Genomic DNA, 22,972 nt, shown 5'->3' with positions numbered 1-22,972 from the left:
TTAGGATGTCACGGTTGAGGAGGAAAGTACTTGCCATGCTGAACTCTGACCCATTCGAGTTTCGGTTTCCCGGGTCAGCATAAGAAATAATGGTGGATAGGTTCAGCCTATTTGGTTTTCTTGGAAAGCTGTTTTGTTGTTCTCTTGTGCCCTCCAGTGCTCTTTCAGAAAGAGAACGGAGACCACAGGTGGAGTACAGGTTAAACACAAATGTAGCCCACAGTAACAGTTTGAGCTGGGTATTTCTAAGGGAAAGAACGGCCTCACTCTGAGACTTTTACTTCACTCCTTACTTTAAAACTTTTTTCAGTTTGACTTTAAAGCTATAAATTTCACTAAAATTTAAGAATATCTAAGACACACTCTTAGTCACAACCACAAAATTGTGAAAGTAGGTTGCTATGTGCGAAGTAAGTTCCTTTGACACTCATCCCCTAGTGAATAGAATGAATCACTGAGAAGGGGGTAAATACTTCCTTAGTGCCAATATAACATCACCTCAAAATCAACATAGCTCCGCTCTTAAAATCAATATGGCCTCCATTTTAAAGTAAATATGTCATCCACCTTAAAATCAATATGATTTCCCACCCCTCTGCACACATTTCCATTATGAGGCTTAGTTTTTATTTACATCTCTATTTAAAGCCCCAACATGTGACTATTTTAGGTTCATAATACTGATTCCTATTACTTGCCAGGTACCTAATCATTTATCAATCATCTTATTGTTTATTAGCTCCTCAATCCTCACAGAAACCCTATGAGATAGGTTGGTAATTATTTTCCCATTTTTTTCCATTCATTTATTTAGCTCATAAATAAAGTCATGCACAATTATGATACATAATGCAGTATGTTCACAATGGCATGGCTAAATTAAACCAATTAACATGTTATATCACACATATTCATCATTTTTGTTTTGAGAACACTTAAAGTATACTATCTCACAGCTTTTAAAATATAGCATATTGTTATCAACTATATTTATTATGCTCTCAGTAGACCTCAAGACATCAGAGAGTCCATGCCTCTTGTCCAACTGCAGTTTTATATCCTTAAACCAATCCATTTTTTTTATACTGAGCTGTGATCAGTATCTAGTGGAACTGGATGAGAATACCAGTGTTATAAATAAAAGAACTTTCAGATTAAAAAAAATCTCAGCTCTTCTTGAATTAGATTTAAGGTCTTTGACATGATTGTTTTACAAAGAAAATTGATCACAGCCATCATGAAGACGAGTTTAAATTTATTCCATGCTTCCATCGTCTGTGAAGGGATTTCACATAGGTATCCAGTCTCATTTGATTCTCACCCCATGGCACAGGAGGGAAGGCATCCCTCTTTGAAAGGTCAATAAGCTGAGAGACAGACAGATTAAGAAACTTAGATGAAATCACACAGCAGGGATGGGCCCCAAACAACTAGATCTCCTAACTACAGCTCTGCCTTCAGGACATACTCTTGTATTTCTTCTAATCCTACTTGCAACAACTGGTGCTTGGGACTTTTTCCTTGCCTCAGTAATTATGAGTGTGACCTGTTTTACTGAAACAAAAGAAACTGAGAGGACTTGTGCTTGATTCCTTCCTTCCTTCCTTCCTTCCTTCCTTCCTTCCTTCCTTCCTTCCTTCCATTTGCTGTTTTTTGTTGTTATTGTTGTTTGCGGTTTTTTGTTTGTTTGTTTGTTTGCTTGGTTTTTTTTGTTTTGTTTTTTTTTGTTTGTTTTTTGTCTTTTGAGACAGGGTTTCTCTGTGTAGCCCTGGCTGCCCTGGAATCCTGAAATCCACTATGTAGTCCAGGCTATCCTTAAATTCACAGATATCCATCTACCTGCTGCTGCCTTCTGAGTGTTGGGATTAAAGGTGTGTGCCACTATAGCCTGGCTAACATGGTGCTTGCAAATAGGGCTAAGTTCTTCCTTGGAGAGGAGTATATAATTATTAACACTAACAAGGGTTGGGTCTGGGAGGTGGCTCAGTGGTAAATGTTGGTCTGCTGAGCACAGAGACTAATTTCAATCCCCCAGAACTCATATGAAACCCTGGCATGGTGGAATATGCTTGGAATCCCAATGCAAAGGAGATAGAGATAGGCAAATCCTGTGGGTTTGTTTGCCAGTCAGTCTCATCTACTTGACAAGTTTTAGGCAAATAAGAGAACTTGTATCAAATAACAATGAATACAATACCTGAGGAATGACACCTGATGCTGTCTTCTCTACATGCACCCACCACATACAAAAATCAGCATATACACCAATATATATATATATATATATATATATATATATATATATATATATACCTACACACAGAAAATAACAGGAATTGGAACTGTGTTTTGCTACATATAGCTTATAAAAAGTTGCCTAGCCTCTTTGTGTTAGAGTTTTCTCATCTATAAGTACGCTAACTGCCTCATAGACCATGTGGGAATTGGGTGTATTAACATAAATAAAGCACTTAGAAAATTCAAGATGTATAGTACCACGTGTCATTCATTATCAATGCTCTGTGGAGGAATAGCAATTTCAAAGTCTGTGTCAGCTTCACATTTTGTAGTTTGGAATCAGAAAGAAGAGATCATTTCTAGTCTAACCCACTGCAGAGACAAGGATAATGATTCACAGGACTAGGCTCAAACATAGGTTAAATATAATTTATTTTGGGGAGAAGTCACTTACACAAAAGGCAGATGGCTGCCACAGGTTCCCTCTCTCAGGATCTGCACAGGCTGCAACCTGTGACCCGACAGCATCCAGAGAGAGCCACCTGCCCTGACCCCAGATCTAAAACTCACTCTCCATCATGGTTGAAACTGTGACCATGCCCAAACAGGTATGATCCATGCCTACAGGTGTGGGCAGGGCAAATATCTCACTATAATTCCCCTTATAGTCTAAAGAAAATATTTAGGCTTTATACAAAACTACACACAAAGATAGCAAATATCAAGTATGATCCAGGAGAAGGAAAAGTAAGAACAAACACACTTAATACCTATTGCCAGTGGGGCAACTAGAGCAAAAGGCAAGAACTATATATCCAGTCCTAGGGTAAAGGCATAAGAGAGATTACTACAGAGTTGTCCTAAGCTGGAAAGTTTATGTCTTGTACCTAATATTTCTATCTAGGGTGAGAGAACAATAATTGTGACAGTCTAATCTTCAACCTCATCAAAGACCTGAGAAGGAGGATAATAATACTAGGGTAGGCAGGAAGTGCAGGTGAGCAACTTCCAAAAGGTGCAGTGAAGACAGAAACAGCAAGCTACCTAAACAGTCACCCAAAGTCTCACAGCTTTGGCTAAGGCCTAGAGCATCTGACTGACCAACACAGAAGCAGGGAGGTAGAAAGGCAAGGTTCAACAGTCTTCTAAGTTTATCTCCTGCAAGCATAGTAGGACAGCATGTCCAAAGTCAGCGGTCAAGGTGGGGTCAGTTCTTTGTCTAAAAGGCCATTAGCTGAAGACAGAACAGACTCCAGAAGGAGTGACATCAGTGCCCAACATTTTCTCAGGAATAGCTTGGTGCTGTCAGGAGCAATTGTGTCTCATATCAATGGAGTACTAATATTAAAACATTTAAATGCCATATTCTTCAGGTCTATGAAGTGTTTGATGATCAAATATCTATGTCTGACTAATCTCATAGATAAGAATCATGGGTGGTAATAGTCTGTAATTCTCAGAAACACAGTTGTACAATGGCTGAAGTTTCCCCAAATAAAATTTAACCAGGGCAATGAATTCAAGCAATATATATATATATATATATATATATATATATATATATATCAAAGATAGAACTGAAATGTCTTGACTAGCGGTAGAACTGTAAAGTGCAATATGATAAAATATCCTAATGTATATACAAGAAGACCCTAAACAGTCAGCATACAATAGTCTAACAATTTAAGTTATCTATAGCTAACGTTTGCTAAAGTTAGTTCACTAGAAAATATGTTAATCTACCTATATCCCATCTTAACTATACCTTTCCCAGCCATACCCTCAAACTTATCTAAAAGAGATACCGAGTCTGAGTATCACCTTCCAGAGTCTGAGTATCACCTTCCATACCCAACCCTAAACAACCCAAACTAACCCTATACAGGTGAATACCAACCCTTAAAACCAACAGTAGGTAAAAGGGGCGTTGTTTTCTTAGGATTACTTCCTGCTGAAATTGGACAACGATAACACTGCTTTATTCTCGAACCTTTTCAATATCCAGGCAGTAAAACCAAACTCCAAGGTGGAGCAGTCTAGTGGAGAGATCACTTTTTATTTACGAAAAGTCATTTTCTGGTGAGCAGTGTTGAAACGGTTGTGGGGCACACAGGCATCCATATTCGGTGTAATTAGTCCCATTCATCTGCTAATCAAACATGCATTTGGCATTTAGAAAACAAATTAGTACTATTCCACACTAGATGATTCAAGAGTTCCTTAGAGACTCTGGCCTTCACAATCCTTTAATTCAAACTTGAGAGCAATCAAAACGCTGGCTGCAAGACAGGGTTCTGTAGAAAAAAATGCAGATGCCTCTAAACGTATTGCCTCCCCTTTCCAAATATAGAATGTCAAAGTCTCAGAATGCAAGCCCAGGCCATAGGCTGAGAGCATGCTGAAGGGAACCCATAAGGCTCAATCCAAAACCACGTTGTGTAACTTTGAGTGATGCCAGCAGGGAGAGCAGACTGATCCAGACACCTGAGCTCCTATGGAAGATAAGCTCTCTGAAAACATTGGTGTTCTTATCTCTCAGGCTGGCTCACATAGCTTTAACAGCCATGGCTTGCATCACTAATGTTTTCATCAGCCGGTGTAAAATAAATCCATTAGTCATAGTGTCCTTCATGTGATAATGATATTTAGGGCTCATTATAAAGTAATTGTAGCCACTTTCCTCTACTTTATCAGCAGGATTCAGCTGGTGATTTGATGATCCGAAACATTCAACTGAAGCATGCTGGGAAATATGTCTGCATGGTCCAAACAAGTGTAGACAAACTCACTGCTGCCGCCGACCTGATTGTAAGAGGTATTGGACTTCTATTTTTGTCTATTTATTGCTTGCTTTTTGCCCTTTCAATGTTTCTATGGTATGTACTTTACCACAGCAACATAAAACCTCAGTGGTTTTGAATTAGATTAAAAAGAAAGTCATAAATTAACCATTGAGACAGTGGTTAACAGTCTACAGTTCTCCAAAAATGTACTTTTTCATAAAAGATGGATAACCAGAAAGTGCACTGAGTAGATTCAGTTCTCCTACTGAAAAGAACTCCTATTGAAGGTCCCAATTATGACTACTGAGTTTATAGGATGCTCTAGAATAACCTTAGATTAACCCAAATAATTAATTATAAAGGTGATCCAATTTACTGTTTTGTATGTCGTCTGGACTGAACTACATTGGTGTTTTAGACTAGTGGTATATAACAGAGGCCTAAGAAAACTCATATTTTCCCAAAATTATTAGAGTTGTGTTTACCGACCTGGAGGTCATGGGATCTGCGAGAATGGAGCCGATAAATGAGGCAGCCTAAAGTCTCATACAATAGCCAACTTTATTCGGATCATCAGACAACATATATTCTGAGGGTTAAGAAAAATCACCTAAGAAAGGGTTTCATGAGTGCAAGCTATAAACAATCACAAGGACACACCACATGTGGAAAAAAATATATTTTTCCATAGAGGCATGTAAATGTTCAGTTGAATACCATCTACAAGCAATAATAAGAAATCTAAAGTAAACTCACTTTTATCAGCTAAACCTGGGAGGAGCAGGAAAACACATTTCAAGAACAATTAGGTGATTTGAAGAAACTGAGGTCGAAAGACTCATGTCTTGTTTTGTCTTGTTTTCTCACAAGCACTCAGAATTCTCACACAATTCCATCCCTGGACTGTGTTCTGACAAGGCTGCCCTGATTTTAAAGTATGGCTTGATAAGGAAGAGCTTGCTTGGAATGTAGTAAATAGGAAGGCACTTCATACAGAATAAAGCCTTGGTGAGACTCTTAGCAGTACTGACAGGAACTAAGTTAAAGCTTTCAGCTAAGGCAACCCTGGATGAGTCCACTAGCTGAAGAAAATTCTAGGCTTCGGATCAGTTTATAAAAGAAATTTAAGGTATTTAATATTTTTTCCTTTTTTAAAGAGAGGAGATTGCATAGCTTAGGCTGGCTTCAAACTCACAACCTTCTTGTCTCAGCTGCTCAAGTGCTGGGATTACAGATGTGTACCACCATCCCCAACCAACAGTAAAACAACAAGGGGGATTGTCTTTTAATTTCATGTTAATGGGAGTTGTTTCTACATATTATCTGTGTACCATGTTTGTGCAGTACTTGTGGAGGCCAGAAGAGGGTGGTAGATTTCCAGGGTTTGGCATAAGAGATGGTTGTAGGTCACAGTATGGATTCTGAGAATTGAACCTGGATTCAGCACAAGAACAGCCAGTGTTCTTAACCACTGAGCCATCTTTAACCCATCAAAAGAAGGGAAAAAAATAAAATTAAAAACTTTGGGAACCTGTGTACCCAATAGTTTTTGTTTTTGTTTTTGTTTTTAAAGTCATATACCCTCAGTCAAGCTGAAGGTGTAACTCCATGGTACCACATTTGCAGAGCATACATTGAAGCCTTGGCCTCCACACCCAACTCTGCCAAACAAATAAAAGCCAACCCAGAGCATCAAAATTATCTCAGGCCCCAAACTCATTCATGAGAATTCCTAAATGTTGGTGATGGGAATGCTTGATCGGCCACCTGAGCCTAAAATGCAAACCCTGAATCAGACTTGGAGTCGGTGGAATCTGAACAGACAGGGAATGAGGTCTTTTGGGAGTCAATCCCAAGTATTTCTGTATGCCCCAGACAGATGAGAAAGGGAAATGCAGAGCAATTAGCAACTCAATTGTCAAGAAAGGTTAAAGAAAAGCTGCTTTCCCACTATGATTGCTTTAGTCACTTGCGAATTGCCTAAAAAGAACGTAAGCCATGGCTATATTAAAAAATTAAAAATTATATTCTCAACCTAGGTAGATCTGCCTGCCCATAGAGTAACTTACAGAAATGTGTTTGTTTCCCTTTTTAAAACACACCAGAGCGGATCTGCTCTCCCTCTAGGGACAAAAGAATTCTGTTGCTGGTAATTTATCCTCTATTTAATTAGGATAATGTTCAGATCAGCAGTTTAAAAACCAATAAATTAGACTAATAAATATTTAAATCAGTAGAACTTGAAGTTCTTAAATGATATTGTATACTTCATTTCACAGAAAATAGCATTGGATACCAAGAGGAATTTGCAAACGCAATCTAAAAGAAACTCTAGCCTAATCGGTTAATAAGGCCAATAAATTAATATGACATTTAAAGCCATAGTCTTTCATTTTATTTCCTCTTGCTCTATCCTTGCATCTTTTATGCACATTGCAGTGGAGAGACGGAAATGCGTTTTGCTACCCTGTAAGTTTTCCCATTTAGAACAAGTGAAGGTTTGTATGTTGTCTCTGGAACCTTTAATTCCCTGAACCTTTAATTGCCTACTTTACTTAATCTGCAACTATCTCTTGGCCTCCTTCCCTGAGCAAAAAGCAGACACCAGCATCAAAATAGCTGTCCTTGCCATGTGACAAAAACATGTTACAGTTTGCTCAGTGGACTTTTTTTCTTTTAAAGAAAGCTCCAGTTTAGCTAAAATGAAGTCAACACTCCCCAAGAGCATAGCCATGCACTGGTGGGTTTGGGTGACAGGGAGATAGAGTGAGAGAAGCCCCTCCAGCAACAGGTCCATGCCACCCCTTCCTTTTTTTCCTATACAGGGGACTCAGATACTGGCTATTGATTCAATTCTTGGAGCTATTGAAATAGAGCACTTTTCTATGTGTGGTAGATTCTAAAGGCTCTCCAACAACATTCATAAAGAAAAAGGGTGGAAATATGAGGAGGAGAGAGCCAGCCAGACACAAAGGAGACTACACTGTCTTCCGGACTTTACCTGCTTATTAGGAGTAAAAGACCAGAGGTTACCAGAGGTTACCTCAGTTCTGTCTAGCTGGCATTAGACTGCCATGCTGAAATGTCACCATGGAAAATTAATCAGCTCCAGCATACACATTTGCAGACATTTCATTCTGGAGTGGGGGGTGGAAAGAAGATAAATTTAGCCTTACCTGTGAGTCTATAAAAGTGATATTTTTTAAGAAGCAAAGAGAGTGCAGGGTGTTGCATAAAGGTGAAGGAGTGAAATTTTTCAGAAGAAAATCTTGCTTTGGGAATTTCCATAAACTTTTCACCACTCCTGGGAGATTTCCTTTTTACCTTGTCCCTGTGACACAGCCTGGTAGTCTTTTGAGAACAGCTTTGATTGCTAAACTGGGGATCAGAAAATACCTCTGGGGTACCTCTCCTTATCTGTCTAACAAGTATGAGGGCTGTCACCATGTCCTCTTGCCACCACCTTTTTATTCCAGGGTGATGTTTGAACTACATTTTAAAAAAATGCATTTAACTGTCTGGCCATAGCTTCTAATACTGACAAGTAGGAAATTTCTGGGTCTTTACCCTGCCTACACTGATGTTTCACCTCCTAATTGTTTTCTGTCCCTCCCTGTATGATCTCCAGACCTTCATCTAAACATGACTTCTTCCCCTTTCAATGGTTTTCAAGTACATGGAAGTAGAGAAGCTATAACTATCAGGCAAATAAGTAGAAAATTTAGGCATGACTTATAGAAATTGCTCCAGAGGGACATTAGACTCCAGCCACGTTTCGGAATTACTCCAAAGAAGAGGATGGTCTTGTGACTTGAGAACTGACCATTTTCACTGTAGTCCCTCTGCCTGAAAGTACATGCAGTGGCTAGATGCAGTTTTGCCGGTGGATAGTGGCCCAGCGTTCTCTCCTAACATCAAGACATTCCATTATAACACTTTGTTTGCCTATTTGTGGTTTCCCCTATATTCTCTGAACCCCTACAAAGAAAGGGCATGTGTCAGTTCATTGCTATAATTTCAGAGTTAAGTAGGGCTCTTGTTACCCAGCAGATTTGCCAAAAGCAGTGATGGAGTGTATACGTAAGTACTTAAATAAATGATTGACTGATTCAGTACCCCATTCAAGTGGGTAGATTATATACTTGGACATTTGAGTATGCCGTCTGGTTCTGAATGCCTTGCTGCCTCCCAGGCCCTCCAGGTCCTCCAGAGGCTGTGACCATAGATGAAATCACAGACACCACTGCTCAGCTTTCATGGAGACCTGGACCTGACAACCACAGCCCCATCACCATGTATGTCATCCAAGCTAGGACTCCATTCTCCGTGGGCTGGCAAGCAGTCAGTACAGGTACTATGTTGCATGCTGAGGCCTGCTGTCTGCCAGAGGCTTCTAGAATGAAGTATGAATGAAATATGGAAGAGGCCAGGAAACATCTAGGTGAACACAGGGACAAATGATACATTATGGCTCTGTCTCCAGCCAACTCTACTTTCCTTAATGTTTTCCTCCACACTAACTTACATTATTGCTACTAAACCTAAACGTTAGTATCTATGAAATTATTTGCTATGCTATTATGTGTATTTTTATTTTCTTAGCCAGCTTGAAACTATTTGTAAAAATAAAATGCACTGATCTATGTATTACCTAAAATCACCTCTGTACCACTGTGTTCCACATTGGAAAAGCAGTGGAAAATGCCAGCCTCTAGTCAGTGTTTGCAAAGTTCCTGCACAGCTGTCAACAATATAATATCTAAGTACTCTGTAGAGTCTTTTGTCCTGCTGCCGCCACTTGTACATGTATTAATTTGGAGATGAAGAGGCATGGAAACGTTTTAATCAGTTTCACAAACTCTAGTCTGTGCTTTCTTTTCCTTTTTCAGCTTCTGTGTTACACGCTTTGTCAAAGTGAAGAATAGGAGGGATAAGGATTTATTTTGATCCATGGTTTTAGAGGTTTAAGTCAAAGGTTGGCTGGCTTCAATGCTTGGGGCTTGAAGGCAGGAAGAATACCTTGGTGTGGGTACCATGATATCTCAGAGCTGGAAACCTCATGGTGTCTGAGAAACAGACAAGAAGGGGATAAGAACAGAATGCTCTTCAAAGGCATACCCCAGTGACACAACACCTCCAGGTAGACTGGCGCCCTAAGGCTTTGTTACTTCCCAAACTAGTGCCTGTATCCTAGGACCAAGTTTTTATCATGTCACCTTTGAAGGGGGATTTCAAGCTCAAACCATAAGACTGTTGTTACTATCAGTAGCAATTCACCATTATTATTGTGAAGTAATTCTCACACTCTCTTTGTTCCATGAATTCACTCAAATCAGACACCAGTTGCTGATACCATAAAACACCAAGTCTTCAAAGGTCAAAGCTATTTTACTATTATTCACACTTCACATGTTTTCTACATATACTATATAATGCCAGGCCCATGTCTAATCCTTACAGCCATTATGACAGCAAAATAAAATTATTTTATTCACACTAAGAGTTTGTTACTGTGCCTCTTTAACAGGAGAAGCAAATGAAGTTCTATGGAGATCTGTTGATTATCAGAGTGAAGATAATGATTCATTTTTCTTATCTTTCATTTTAAAACACTTCTTTGAATCCACAGAAAGTCAGTGTTTACAGACAGAAAACAATTTCTGAGGTGTGATAAACTAAGGTGGGGGTGATGTGATCAAAATAGATTGTATGAAATCCTCAAAAATTAATACAAATACAATATTGTAAAATTGGATCAACAACATGATTATGTAAATTACATAATGTTGGGCAGGAACTCCTATTTGTCTAATTTCTTCCTCAAATGTCATCTCAGTGGGGAAAAAATGAAATAATGACAGGAGTTGGGATTGGTAAAAGGATTAAACCTAAAAGAAATGACAAAAAAATTACAAAAAGGAAATATGGCATTAATAAGAATGAGTGGAAAATGATTAAAAAGTGTTGTTACTACTGGTAGTAACAACAGTGTTATGGTTTGAGCTTGAAATCCCCCCATCAAGGGTCACATGATAAAAGCTTGGTCCTGGGATACTGGCACTACTTTGGGAAGTGACAAAGCCTTAGGACATGGGTCTAGCTGGAGGTGGTGTATTACTGGGGGTATGCCTTTGAAGAGCATCCTGTCCTTATCCCCCATGTTTCTCAGACACCATGAGGTTTCCAGCTCTGAAATATCATGGTACCCACACAAAGGTATTCTTCCTGCCTTCAAGCCAGCCAGCCAGCCCTTGACCAAGACCTCTAAAACCATGGATCAAAATAAATCCTTATCCCTCTTAAACTGTTTCTCCCAAGTATTTGTCACAATAACAAAAGAGCCTAACACAGAAGCAGAAAAAAAGAAAAGAAAGCACGGACTAGAATTTGTGAAATAGATGCAAAATATATTCATACCTCTTCATCATCATCCTAGCAGGCTAACTACAATGCCTTCCCTGGAAGTGGTGGTGGTGGTGGTGGTAGCGATGGCGGTGGTGGTGGTGATAGCGGCAGCGGTGGTGATGATGATAGATGTTCCTAAAATCATCTCCATGTCTTTGTGGAGCTGAGTGAATTCTCTTAAGCCCTCTCACCCACCTTTTGATATCTTTCAGTTCCAGAACTTGTTGATGGAAAGACCTTCACAGCAACTGTGGTGGGTTTGAACCCCTGGGTTGAATATGAGTTCCGCACCGTTGCAGCTAATGTGATTGGCATTGGGGAACCCAGCCGGCCCTCAGAGAAACGGAGGACAGAAGAGGCTCGTGAGTACCACTCAAGCTATATGGTGTCTGTTCTGGCAGCTTCCACTCCTGAAGGAGAAACCTTGATTTCTTGCCGTTCATTCATTAGCTTCAGTGAGCTCTACATGTCCACACTTTCTCCCTTAAAGGGTCCTAATGATCACACTCCAGTCCAGTAGACTCTCAGCCTTGTGTGTAGTAAGCTTGAATCAAGTTCTCAGTCTTCTACTGAGTCCACTGTGTAGCAAGAACCAGTGTAGTACCTCTGCTTAATTCTTTCAGCACTCAACTCTTTCTCCTTTGGTTCATATGCCAGAAAAATCACAAATGGTCAGAGAACATTTGCTAAGAAATCTTTGCCCGGATTTTCTTAAGACATAAACCATGGCTATAAGTGAAGAATGAGATTATACTACATATAGCTCGCATGATGAACACAGGATGAAAGTAATGTACACCCAGCTGGGTCAGATTACACTTTTGTAAACTGGGAGATCCTGTTTTGTTGTCTCTCTGGAGCTCCAAGCCATAACAATTAATAGGTGATTTGTAAAGGTCTAGCAAGATCCTAAGCAGACCAACAATTTCACCTTATTCTCAAAATGGATTTAAAAAAATCCATCTAGGTATGGTATCATTGACTTTAAAGGGATATACTGAGTTACTAGCTGCAGGCCCCAGCTAGCTATTGAAAGGGTCTGGCTGGCATCCTTCATTTATATGCTAGCATAACTAATCCTATGCTTTCTTTCCCCATCTCTGAAACTATAACTCAATTCCACCCTACAATCCTGAGAAGGAAGTGAGTCTTATTTCCCCTCTTTTACAGAGAAAACTGGGGATCAGAGAGGTTAAGCACAGTGAGCCAGGGGTCTACCACTTCCTTCAACACTCAGCTCAAAGCTCACCTTCTTCTGAGAAGCCATTAGTCCAGTGCTCCGCTGAGCAACGTGCTACTCCAGAACCCAACTGCTCTTCTCCATTCTGTCTGCGACGCCATTGGGTGTTGTCCAAGTTTCTCTGTGATATTTTGCATGTGTTCTCAACATCCCACTAGATTGTGAGCTCCACGTGGGCACAGTTTGTCCTGTCTTTCCTTTGTTGCCACCACATGGTTAATAAATGTCTGAAGAAGCTTGAGGGCAGATTCTTCAATCCTTTCTTTGTGAAACTCTCAGGTCTTTAGGTACAGGGCTAAACAATTGGTCAGTAGTGACTGGTAACATGACTACTCTGGTGAACCAGAAGCAGGTAATTAATAGCAATTTCCTTGGGACATTTTGCTTCTTCAAGCCAGTACAGTGTTCCTTTAGTGGATGTTGTTTCTGATATCCAAAAGACAAAGGGTCATGTGCCCAAGAATTTACTAACAGTGAGTCACTCCATCTGGGCAACCTTCCTGGTCCACATTTGCCATTAGTACCTGAAATAACTTGGTTTCTTTTTTGTTTCCTGCAGTCCCCGAAGTCACCCCAGCTAACGTCAGTGGTGGTGGAGGCAGCAAATCTGAACTGGTTATAACCTGGGAGGTAAATCCATCACAGGACCAAAGGGACATGCTTTTGTCTGGGTTGTTTTGTTATTTTCTTCCATATGACAAGAAGCCAGGAATGGCTCCCCTCTGCTTTCAAGAAATCTATTAATGTCTATCAGGAAGCGAAGGTGCTTGGCCACCCATTGTTTGAAGCAACTTTTAATTTGACTGTTCACAGGGGGAAAAATAAGCATGGAAGAGGCGATAACACAAGTTAAAAAAAAATAAGGAAGTCTGGTTCAGAGAGAACCAGTCTTTCTTTTCTTTCTGAATTGCTGCATGGCCAATTGATTTAAAACATCTGCCAGCTATAGATTGAGTGTCCCAGAACAATTTCCTAGCAGTTGGCTTTGCTGCCAGGCAGTGAGGTGTTTCTTTAAACAACCTGGAGGAAGGTTAGTCACCAATTTATTAAAAATTGATTTTGAGAGAGGAGGTGGGAGCCTCCAAAGAGGTTTGAAATGTGTTCCAAAGATTTTAGACAATGTCCCCTGAAATAAAAAGCCTTTAATTCACCCAGAGCCCCAGCAGGGAAAGGAAAGAAATCTCTCTCTCCCTCCCAACTGAGCTCAAAGTCTCTCCTGGGGGCAGGATCTTGTCTGTGCAGAGATGGCCTCCTTCTGTGACTTCTTTTGTCTATCTGGCACTGAAGGAAAAAAATATTATTAGATGGTGCACAGTAGAAAGGTTATTTTTTAGGAAATCAACTGGATGGTAAATTGGTCATCATTTGTAATGGTTTTCAGAGTTGAGTCCATCTCACCAGAGCCCAACTATCAACTGTAGATCTTTGTTTCAATTTTCAAGGTGGGTGTTGCTCTAGTACCACATGAGTATCATAGGCAGGTTAAAAGACATCTCTACATTTAAAAGATGGTTAAAAATAAAGCCCAAAATAAGGTGGAGAGAGGCATAGCCTTAAAATTTGAATCAATTGAGGCAAGAACTGGGGACTAACCTTTAATGTTTGAGTCAATTAGGGGAGTTTAATAAGTAATCTAACTACTATGCTTTCTGAGTACCTCTTCCCTTCCTCCCCAGACAGTCCCTGAGGAATTACAGAATGGCAGAGGCTTTGGTTATGTGGTAGCCTTCCGGCCACATGGCAAAATGATCTGGATGCTGACAGTCCTGGCTTCGGCTGATGCCTCCAGATACGTGTTCAGGAATGAGAGTGTGCGCCCATTCTCTCCCTTTGAGGTTAAAGTGGGTGTCTTCAATAACAAAGGAGAAGGCCCTTTTAGTCCCACCACGTTGGTGTATTCTGCTGAAGAAGGTATGGTTCATGCTACACTGATAGTTCTTCAATGTTCAAATGGTGTTCCCTTCAGGATGTATGATCAACTTAGAGTATAAAATACATATAAATCAAAAGCATATCTTAATTAGAGACAAGTATACTGTAAAAACATTTGTTTTTACACACACACACACACACACACACACACAGACACACACACACAGCAACTCTGGCTGTGTGGATACACACCAGTATCCCAGAATAGGAGAGATTGAGGCAGGTTAGCCAGTCTGAGGCCAGCCTGGGGTACATAGTTAAATCTGTCTGCAAAATGAAAAGTTAATTACAACTCTATCACATATGAAAACACATGGCTTTCCGTCAATGGATTGCATTGCTAAGATGGAACCAACTTGCAAGTGCCCTGCCCTGCGTTATCTTCACATTTATCTTTTTCTGTACCTATTAATTATTTATTGATAAACAGTACCATGTACCTGTCTGTTATCATTCCTTTTAAAGAACCCTATTTAATGCTTTCCAGTGGCTATGAAGATGGAATGTTTCATTCTCTCTCATCCCTTGTGTTTTTAAGCCATTTGTCCTGGCTCTGACTTCTTAGGAGAGGGAGGCATGAAGCAACTTGATTGCCTGCACTGCCATTCACACTGACGTGATGTTCAAGGGTCCTCCTCACACACTGTTACTTCTCTGGGGAGGTCCTTGCCCTCAGAATGCCTCTCACATAGCCTTTGGTGTGCTTGGAGCTCACCATTGTTGTTTTAAAGACTAGATTCAGTATTTAACCATATGATAACACCTGAAAGTTGACACATTTGTTTGGAGTCAGAAAAGAAACAGCACTTTCTTCCTTTCTGCAGAGAACTAATTCCCACAGAGGCAGCAGCAGTCTTTCATGGCCTCTCCCCTGCCTCTTTGCCAACTCTCACAGCTTTCTCAGCTTCTTATTACACACCACAACCACATGCTAAAGACTAGAAACTACCCAAACCTAAGCTTCAGTCTCCCTGCATGGGCTTCATTCAGCATCTCCATTACAAATCCCTACTCATTCTTTTGGCCTCACTTTGAACAACCAAGGTTGTTCCCTAGGTCTGCAATGTGGAGTAAGTTTTTGTCTATGCCTTGTTTCTTGGGTATCATTTATAGCCATAATATTTGTAGCATCTGCATGTTTCTCTATTATAATATTCATGACAACATATTTAAAATTGTGCTGTATTTTCTTATGAAGGAAAGTGTTTCCTGAGGATGGCTGATAAGTTTTCCAGAGTATCAAGTGACATTTAAAAAATTCTGAGTTGGCATATAAGGGGAATCTTATATTGTTACCTGTAAATAGAGATCTCCATGTCCAATATTTCCTAGAGTGTGAAAATATAGAGGAGTATATAAACTGGTATTAATTTATACCAGATGGATGCTTTGGTTTTAACAGGAGTTTATTATATCATATTGGGGGGATGCTTAAGAGAATGAGGATGGTGTTACCCAAGGTAAGATTTTGTGAATGGTATTAGTCAAGTCATGGCTGAACTAGGTTTTTCAGTAAGGGCAGTATTGGAAAAAGAGTTGCATATACAAGTGGTGTGCAAAAGTCTGGTAAAAGCAGCTAAAATTTGAGAAACTGGTGGTTCACTCTAGTGTTTGCATCCTAGGATACCAAGCCCCAGAAACTATTGATGGCTTGTCTAGGATTTTAAAGATTGCCATGTAGAACTAAACCACTACCCAGCTTCCTTGAATCGTAATCAATTCAGTTAACTGCCCTTGTTTCTTTCTCTCTTGTTTTCATAATCGAGCAACTGGGACTCTTACTTAACTTAATTAAGAAAGATCTACTTGACAGAATTGCTGACCATGAAAATTTGTTGCTAAACTTGGTCTTGGGTAACTTTAGTTCCACTTACCTACAGGGTAGACATTTGTAAGATTTCAGAAGTGTTTCTTTCCTAAGTACTCCCCCCTGCATATGGTAATTATTTATTTTGGGGAGGTTGTATGTCTTCCAGGTATTAAGAACAGCCCTATGACCATGGCTTCTTTCTGACTTCTAAGCCCATTTCTAGAAGCTTGTTAGGATGAAGCTGACTGGATAGTAACTTTCTGAATTCATTTGCAGAACCCACCAAGCCACCAGCAAGTATCTTTGCCAGGAGTCTTTCTGCCACAGATATTGAAGTTTTCTGGGCCTCCCCCATTGGGAAGAATAGAGGACGGATTCAAGGCTATGAGGTAAGCTGGAAACATTTGCATTTGATCTGTATCTCTCGGTGAGATCTGTAAGGCATAATCACTGATGGGAGAAGACCCATGCCACCCTTCATTGGTCTCTGTTGTAGAGGCCTGGCTCTACCACACCATTAATATTAGTACCAAAGATCTACTGTGAAACTAGACTTCCTTTTGTCTATGCTAATGTTCGTTAATACTATATTTTCATGTGTGTATGTGTGTGTGTGTGTCCATAAACCTAAAGATTTACAATATAGTTGGCAAAAGGAGCTTAAATATGATATGCCCATGGATATAGAGAAATGGCTTCTGAAGTCAATAGTGTTCTTTGTTCTTGTAGAGGATCTGAGTTCAGTTTCCAGTATTCATGTTGGGCAACTAAACACCTGCCTATAAGTGAAGATCCAGGGGATTTGATGCCCTCTTCTGGCCTCTGTGGGTACCAACATTCACATGTACATGCACACAAACACCCCCCCCACACACACACACACATAATTTTTTAAAAAATTAAATCTTTTAAAAGAATTTTTTTTTAGTCTTACATACCCAGAATCACCTGAGCTCAAACCAAAGGAGGGGAAAATAAAAGAAATATCCATTGATGATTCACCAAGCTGTCCACATCAGTGGAAAAATAATAAAAAGGAAAGTTTCTTATTGTGGATAATTTTGAAGATCATGTGAATCTCCTTGCTCTAAAATCTTTGTCCATGAGTTAATATAGAAATTTAACTCCATTGTAAGGACTTGCATAAAAATATTATGACCTGATGACATTGGAAATATCCCCAGTGGATCTGATTTCCAAGATCTTTCTTTTTATTTTCTCAGGTAAAATATTGGAGACATGATGACAAGGAAGAAAATGCTAGAAAAATACGAACAGTTGGAAACCAGACATCTACAAAAATCACCAACCTGAAAGGAAGTGCACTGTATCACTTAGCTGTCAAGGCATATAACTCAGCTGGGACAGGACCCTCCAGTGCAACAGTCAATGTCACTACCAGAAAACCACGTAAGGACAAAGTTGTTCAGAAATATTTTGGGGATTCATCAAACATACTCCAAGTTCATTACCTATCCCCACCTCCCAGGGATCATTTGCATACTAATTGGTATCATTATATGGATTCAAAGGCTCCTTAGCATTTTAACTGAACCTTTCAGAATACCATGCCAAATTCATTGCTCCAGAGGACAGAAAGATAAATGTTTTTCTCCTCACTAGGAAGGACTACTTCTTTTAGCTATAAATGGTAGGCGACCAACTGAATCTTTTTCCATTTGCAATGCTGTATCTCGTCAGATTTCAGTGACCTTGAAGACACATATTAGTTCAATCGCCCATTAAATTGCCTCTACTGTAGAATTCTAGTAAGGAGACATTCCTTAGAATCCATTGAGATTTAATAATCTGTGACTTCGTCTATCTTAATTTTTTTTATAGCACCAAGCCAACCCCCTGGAAACATCATATGGAATTCTTCGGACTCCAAAATTATCCTGAACTGGGATCAAGTGAAGGCCCTGGATAATGAGTCAGAAGTAAAAGGATACAAAGTGGGTAATTTCTTTTTGCAAGCACACCTAATCCTGCTAGTAGCAGGGAGTCTGGCTCTCAGCAGATGCTCCAGTTTCTCCCTCTTCCCCGAAGTCACTCCTTTGGCCTTTTCAAGAATCTCTACCCTAAAGCAATTCATCTAAATTTTGTATGTGCTCTGTGTAAACCTTCCAGGATTTAGACCATCATCTGGGTGAGCCCATTTTTCAAATAACTGAGATAATCAGCTTGGAAAAGAGAAGAAAGGTTTAATTTGGTTCACACTTGCGGTTTCAACCCATGGATGGTTCACAGTTGCTTTTGGACCTCTAGCAAGGCAATATATTGCGCCAGGGAGATGCGGTATATGGTGGCCAGGAAACAAAAACAGAGAACAAAAGAGACTGGGATTCCATTCTGCAGTCCCCTGTAAGAGCAGTCACAAAGTCCACCCCTTGTAGGTTCCACCATCTCCCAGTAGACAGGCTAGAGACCATGCCCTTAACATATGGATCCCACGGGGGAACACTGTACCAACTACAACTCTATGAGAACTTTAGTTAGGTTTATACAACCTAGATCAGAAATGGTTAAAGAGCCTGTGACTAGGACTCTACAAAAATCCCAACAAAACAGCCCTTGACTTTATTGTTATTTCACTCCGTGTGTGTGTGTGTGTGTGTGTGTGTGTGTGTGTGTGTGTGTGTGTGTGTGTATTTAATCAACAATATTAATTGTCTAGTGTCATTCTCATTCCTGATCTTGTTTTTACTTCTCTTCTCTCCCCCCCCCCCGTTTTTCTGAGACAGAGTTTCTCTGTGTAGCTTTGGAGCCTCTCCTGGCACTCACTCTGTAGACCAGGCTGGCCTCAAACTCACAGAGATCCACCTTCCTGTGCCTCCCAGGTGCTGGGATTAAAGGCATGTGCCACCACTGCCCAGCACATTCCTTCATTCTTATGTAAATGAGGAAACTAGAAAAGTAAAGCAAATCTAAAAAGTCATGTTCTTTTCTTTTTTTGTTTAATATTTTTATTTATTTTACATACCAACCACAGTTTCCCCTCCCTCTTCTCCTCCCAGTTCCTTTCCCTACCTCCTTCCTACCCCTTCCCTCATCCACTCCTCAAAAAGGGGCAGGCCCCAACGGAAGTCAACAAAGCATGGCATAGCAAGCTGAGACAGGACCAAGCTCCTCCACAGTGCATCAAGGTTGAGTGAAGTACCCCACCATAGGGAATAGATTCCAAAAGGCCAGCTCATGCAACAGAGACAAATTCTGGTTCCACTGCTAGGGATCCCACAAACAAACCAAGCTACACAACTGTCACACACATGCAAAGGGCCTAAGTCGGTCCCATGGGAGTTCCCTATCTGTAGGTCTAGAGTCCCTGAGCTCCCACAAGCTCAGATCAGCTGTCTCTGTAGGTTTCCCTGTCATGATCTTGATGCCCCCTTGCTCATTTGATCTCTCCTCCCTCTCTTCAACTGGACTCCCAGAGCTCAGTCCAGTGCTTCGCTCTAGATCTCTGCATCTGCTTCCATCAGTTACCGGATGAAGATTCTATGATGACAATTAGGGTATTCACCAATCTGATTACGGGAGATGCCAGTTCAGGCACCCTCTTCTGCTATTGTTAGTAGACTTAACTGGGGTTGTTCTTATGGACTCCTGGGAGTTTTCATGGCACCAAGTTTCTCCCTAGCCCCATAATGACCCCTCTATCAATTCATATCTGTCTCATTCATTGCTCTCCCTCCCCCAACTTGGCCATTCCAATACCTGCTTTTGTTTCTAAAGATAGCGTTCTCTGTAGGAAAATACGCTGTAAGAGTAGTACATACTCTTCAGGGCTAAGTGATCTCTCCAGGCTATGACTAAATTTATACTTCCCATTGTCACCTGAAGTTGGGCTAAACAATTGTGTTTAATTTTTACTATTTTACAGTCTTCATTTGACCAAAGTATGGAGTGTCTGTGGTTAGAATCCCTGATGTAGCTCACACATGGGTAGCTTTCTCACCTGGTATGGCTTTGCAAAAACTGGAAAGTGGCCAGAGATTATTCACTCCATAAGACTCTGCCGATGGGGAAGTTGGGCTTTCTTCAAAGTAACTGGACCTCCAATGAGGCCTTTAGCTTCAGTGGGAGAGAGTGGAAGCCACATGCCTTTTTAAAGCTAAGGATACAACTAGCTACTGTAAGGCCAGCTCAGATTCAAAGGGGTGAGGGCAGGGAACACACGTGCAAGCAATAATGTATCATTCTGATGTGAAGGGTCTGTGTGCAAGGAGTAGCAGGGTTGGCTGTGTCCAAATGTGTAGGCCAGATGACATACTGAGCAGACCATGACCAGGGCCTGGTCCTAACCTCTGGGAGGGTGAAGGAAGGAACTGAAGATGTTTAGATGGAAAAAGATCAAGGTCCTTGCAAGCATAATATTTAAAATATCTAGATACTTAAATGATAAAGAGTAGAATTCTTCTCCATTTTATATGACTCCTAAAAATTTTGATTTCCAAGCCCTTCTCCTTGAGAAAATTTCAAAACCATAGTCTTGGTTTTATATTCTTCCTTAAGTAATGAAAAAAGTGGGGGGGGTATTAAAGTGAACTTGCTAAGTCGCAAGAAAAGTCATTTTTTTCCTTTTGAAGGTTTATTGTAAAATTACTAGCAGTCAAGAGCATGTCCACATAGCCATGGAGACGATAGTTTATCAAAAGCTTTGCACAAAGTCACTCATTCTGAATCTAGACAGGAAGCAAAATGCCCTTAACTTGAATACCATATTGAATTTCCTTCCCTGGGATCTCAGTGAACAGTGGTGTAGCAAATGCCTACCTACCTCCAGCAATGGAGAAAAGTTCATTTTCCCTTTGAGCTAAGTCCATTCTTGAACAGAAGCTTCGGCTTCTATAAAGTACAACTGAGCCAAAATTGGCCTTCCCAGAAGAGATCTGTTATTCTTCATATAGGATTTTGGAAAACTATTGTTATTTCTAGAGAAATAGAATAAAATAAATTAAAACTAGGACATTTAGTTCTCTTTCCGATTCAAATACCAGCTCAAATGAGGTCATCTTTTATGACATTAGAGGTGTCTTTTGAAGTGAAGCTATGAGAATATAGGGTAGTCCCTCTGTGTCAGGAGGGTACATGTGGGAGATATCACCCATTGATGGAGTCAGGCATACACAATGCTACAGAAAAGCGTAGTGGGGGTGGGAAAAAGACAGGGTGGTTAGGAGAAACCATGAAATGACACTTTCAGATGAAAAGACACTTTCTGAGTCCTTGATTTCCAACTCAAAAGTTCTCCTTTTAAGGATGTAGGTGGACTCCCTACAGCTCAGTTGGATCCCAAGGAATCTCACCATGAATAGATATACATACTGAGCGCTCCATATACATGTGAATGTTTAATGATATAAATGTATAGCGGGTCCCTCTTATGATATCCCAGACAGAAATCACCTTTAGAGCTGGGGTTATAAGACTAAAATGCAGATCTCTTAGCTCTGAGAAAGATGATCCTTGGTAGGGAACTTGTCTCATAACCAAAGGCTCGGGGCTGGAGAGTTGGCTCAGAGGTTAAGAGCATTGACTGTTCTTCCAGAGGTCCTGAGTTCAATTCCCGGCAATCATATGGTGGCTCACAACCACCTTAAATGAGATCTGGTGCCCTATCCTGGAGTGCAGGCAGAATACTGTGCACATAATAAATAAATAAAATTAAAGGCGCATGCCTTTAATCCCAGCACTCGGGAGGCAGAGGCAGGTGGATCTCTGTGAGTTCGAGACCAGCCTGGTCTACAAGCGCTAGTTCCAGGACAGCCTCCAAAGCCACAGAGAAACCCTGTCTCAAAAACCCAAAAACAAACAAACAAACAAAAAAGGCTCTTGCTTATGTCATGGCCACACCTTAAATTCACTTTCTTTCCTATGTACTGAAGGTTTTACAGTAAGGAGCTTTACATTGTGATTTTTGTAGTGTGGGTCCAATCAATTCCTGTTTAGGTAGGGTAGTGTCAATAAAAAAAAAAAAAGGACTTTACAACATTTGAGTCCCCGATTATCTTATAAATTAGCTATGACATCAGTGTATTTGAGGGGGCGCAGTAAAGATACTGCTGACATGAATGATCCGATATTTGGACTGATCCGATATTGCTAAAAAGACAGAGAGAACATCCAGAGACCTCTGGAAGAGTACAGAGAGGAGGTGGCAGACTAGACATGGCCAGGTCTAGGGGAAGGGAGAGAATAGTAGAGATAGTAAGATAGCAAGAGCTAGAGAACAAAGGATGGGTGTGTGAGAGAGAAAAGTGAGACTAGCAAGAGAGCAAGAGACCAAGCAGTGGTTCTCAACCTTCCTAATACTATGACCCTTTAGTGGAGTTGGTTCCTTATTTTGTGGTGACCCCCCCAACCATGAAAGTATTTCATTGCTACCTCATAACTATCATTTTGCTATTGTTAGGAATCGTAATAGAAATATCTGATATGTAGGATCTCTGATAGGTGGGCCCTGTGGAGTTGCAATCCACCGGATGAGAACCACTGAGATGAGAGAGAGTGTGGAGTGGACAAACCATGGGAACTATAAAGAGGATGAGTAACTTGGGGGGG

At 40.4% G+C, this 22,972-nt stretch overlaps 1 protein-coding gene across 1 annotated transcript in view; it reads left to right on the top strand.

Moving 5' to 3' along the window:
• Cntn4 (contactin 4) overlaps positions 1 to 22,972 on the top strand; it is a 341,374-nt gene that overhangs the window by 310,024 nt on the left and 8,378 nt on the right. The window contains exons 12-19 of the mRNA XM_035449031.1: positions 4,936 to 5,053; positions 9,214 to 9,372; positions 11,639 to 11,788; positions 13,226 to 13,296; positions 14,343 to 14,577; positions 16,685 to 16,797; positions 17,632 to 17,818; positions 18,251 to 18,363. Of these exons, the coding sequence (XP_035304922.1) occupies positions 4,936 to 5,053; positions 9,214 to 9,372; positions 11,639 to 11,788; positions 13,226 to 13,296; positions 14,343 to 14,577; positions 16,685 to 16,797; positions 17,632 to 17,818; positions 18,251 to 18,363 (1,146 nt within the window). The remainder of the gene's footprint in view (positions 1 to 4,935; positions 5,054 to 9,213; positions 9,373 to 11,638; positions 11,789 to 13,225; positions 13,297 to 14,342; positions 14,578 to 16,684; positions 16,798 to 17,631; positions 17,819 to 18,250; positions 18,364 to 22,972) is intronic.

The sequence above is a fragment of the Cricetulus griseus genome, chromosome 8 (genome assembly GCF_003668045.3).
Source record: "Cricetulus griseus strain 17A/GY chromosome 8, alternate assembly CriGri-PICRH-1.0, whole genome shotgun sequence".
In the NCBI taxonomy this organism is placed as follows: domain Eukaryota; kingdom Metazoa; phylum Chordata; class Mammalia; order Rodentia; family Cricetidae; genus Cricetulus; species Cricetulus griseus.
This window is presented reverse-complemented; position numbering and strand designations above follow the sequence as displayed.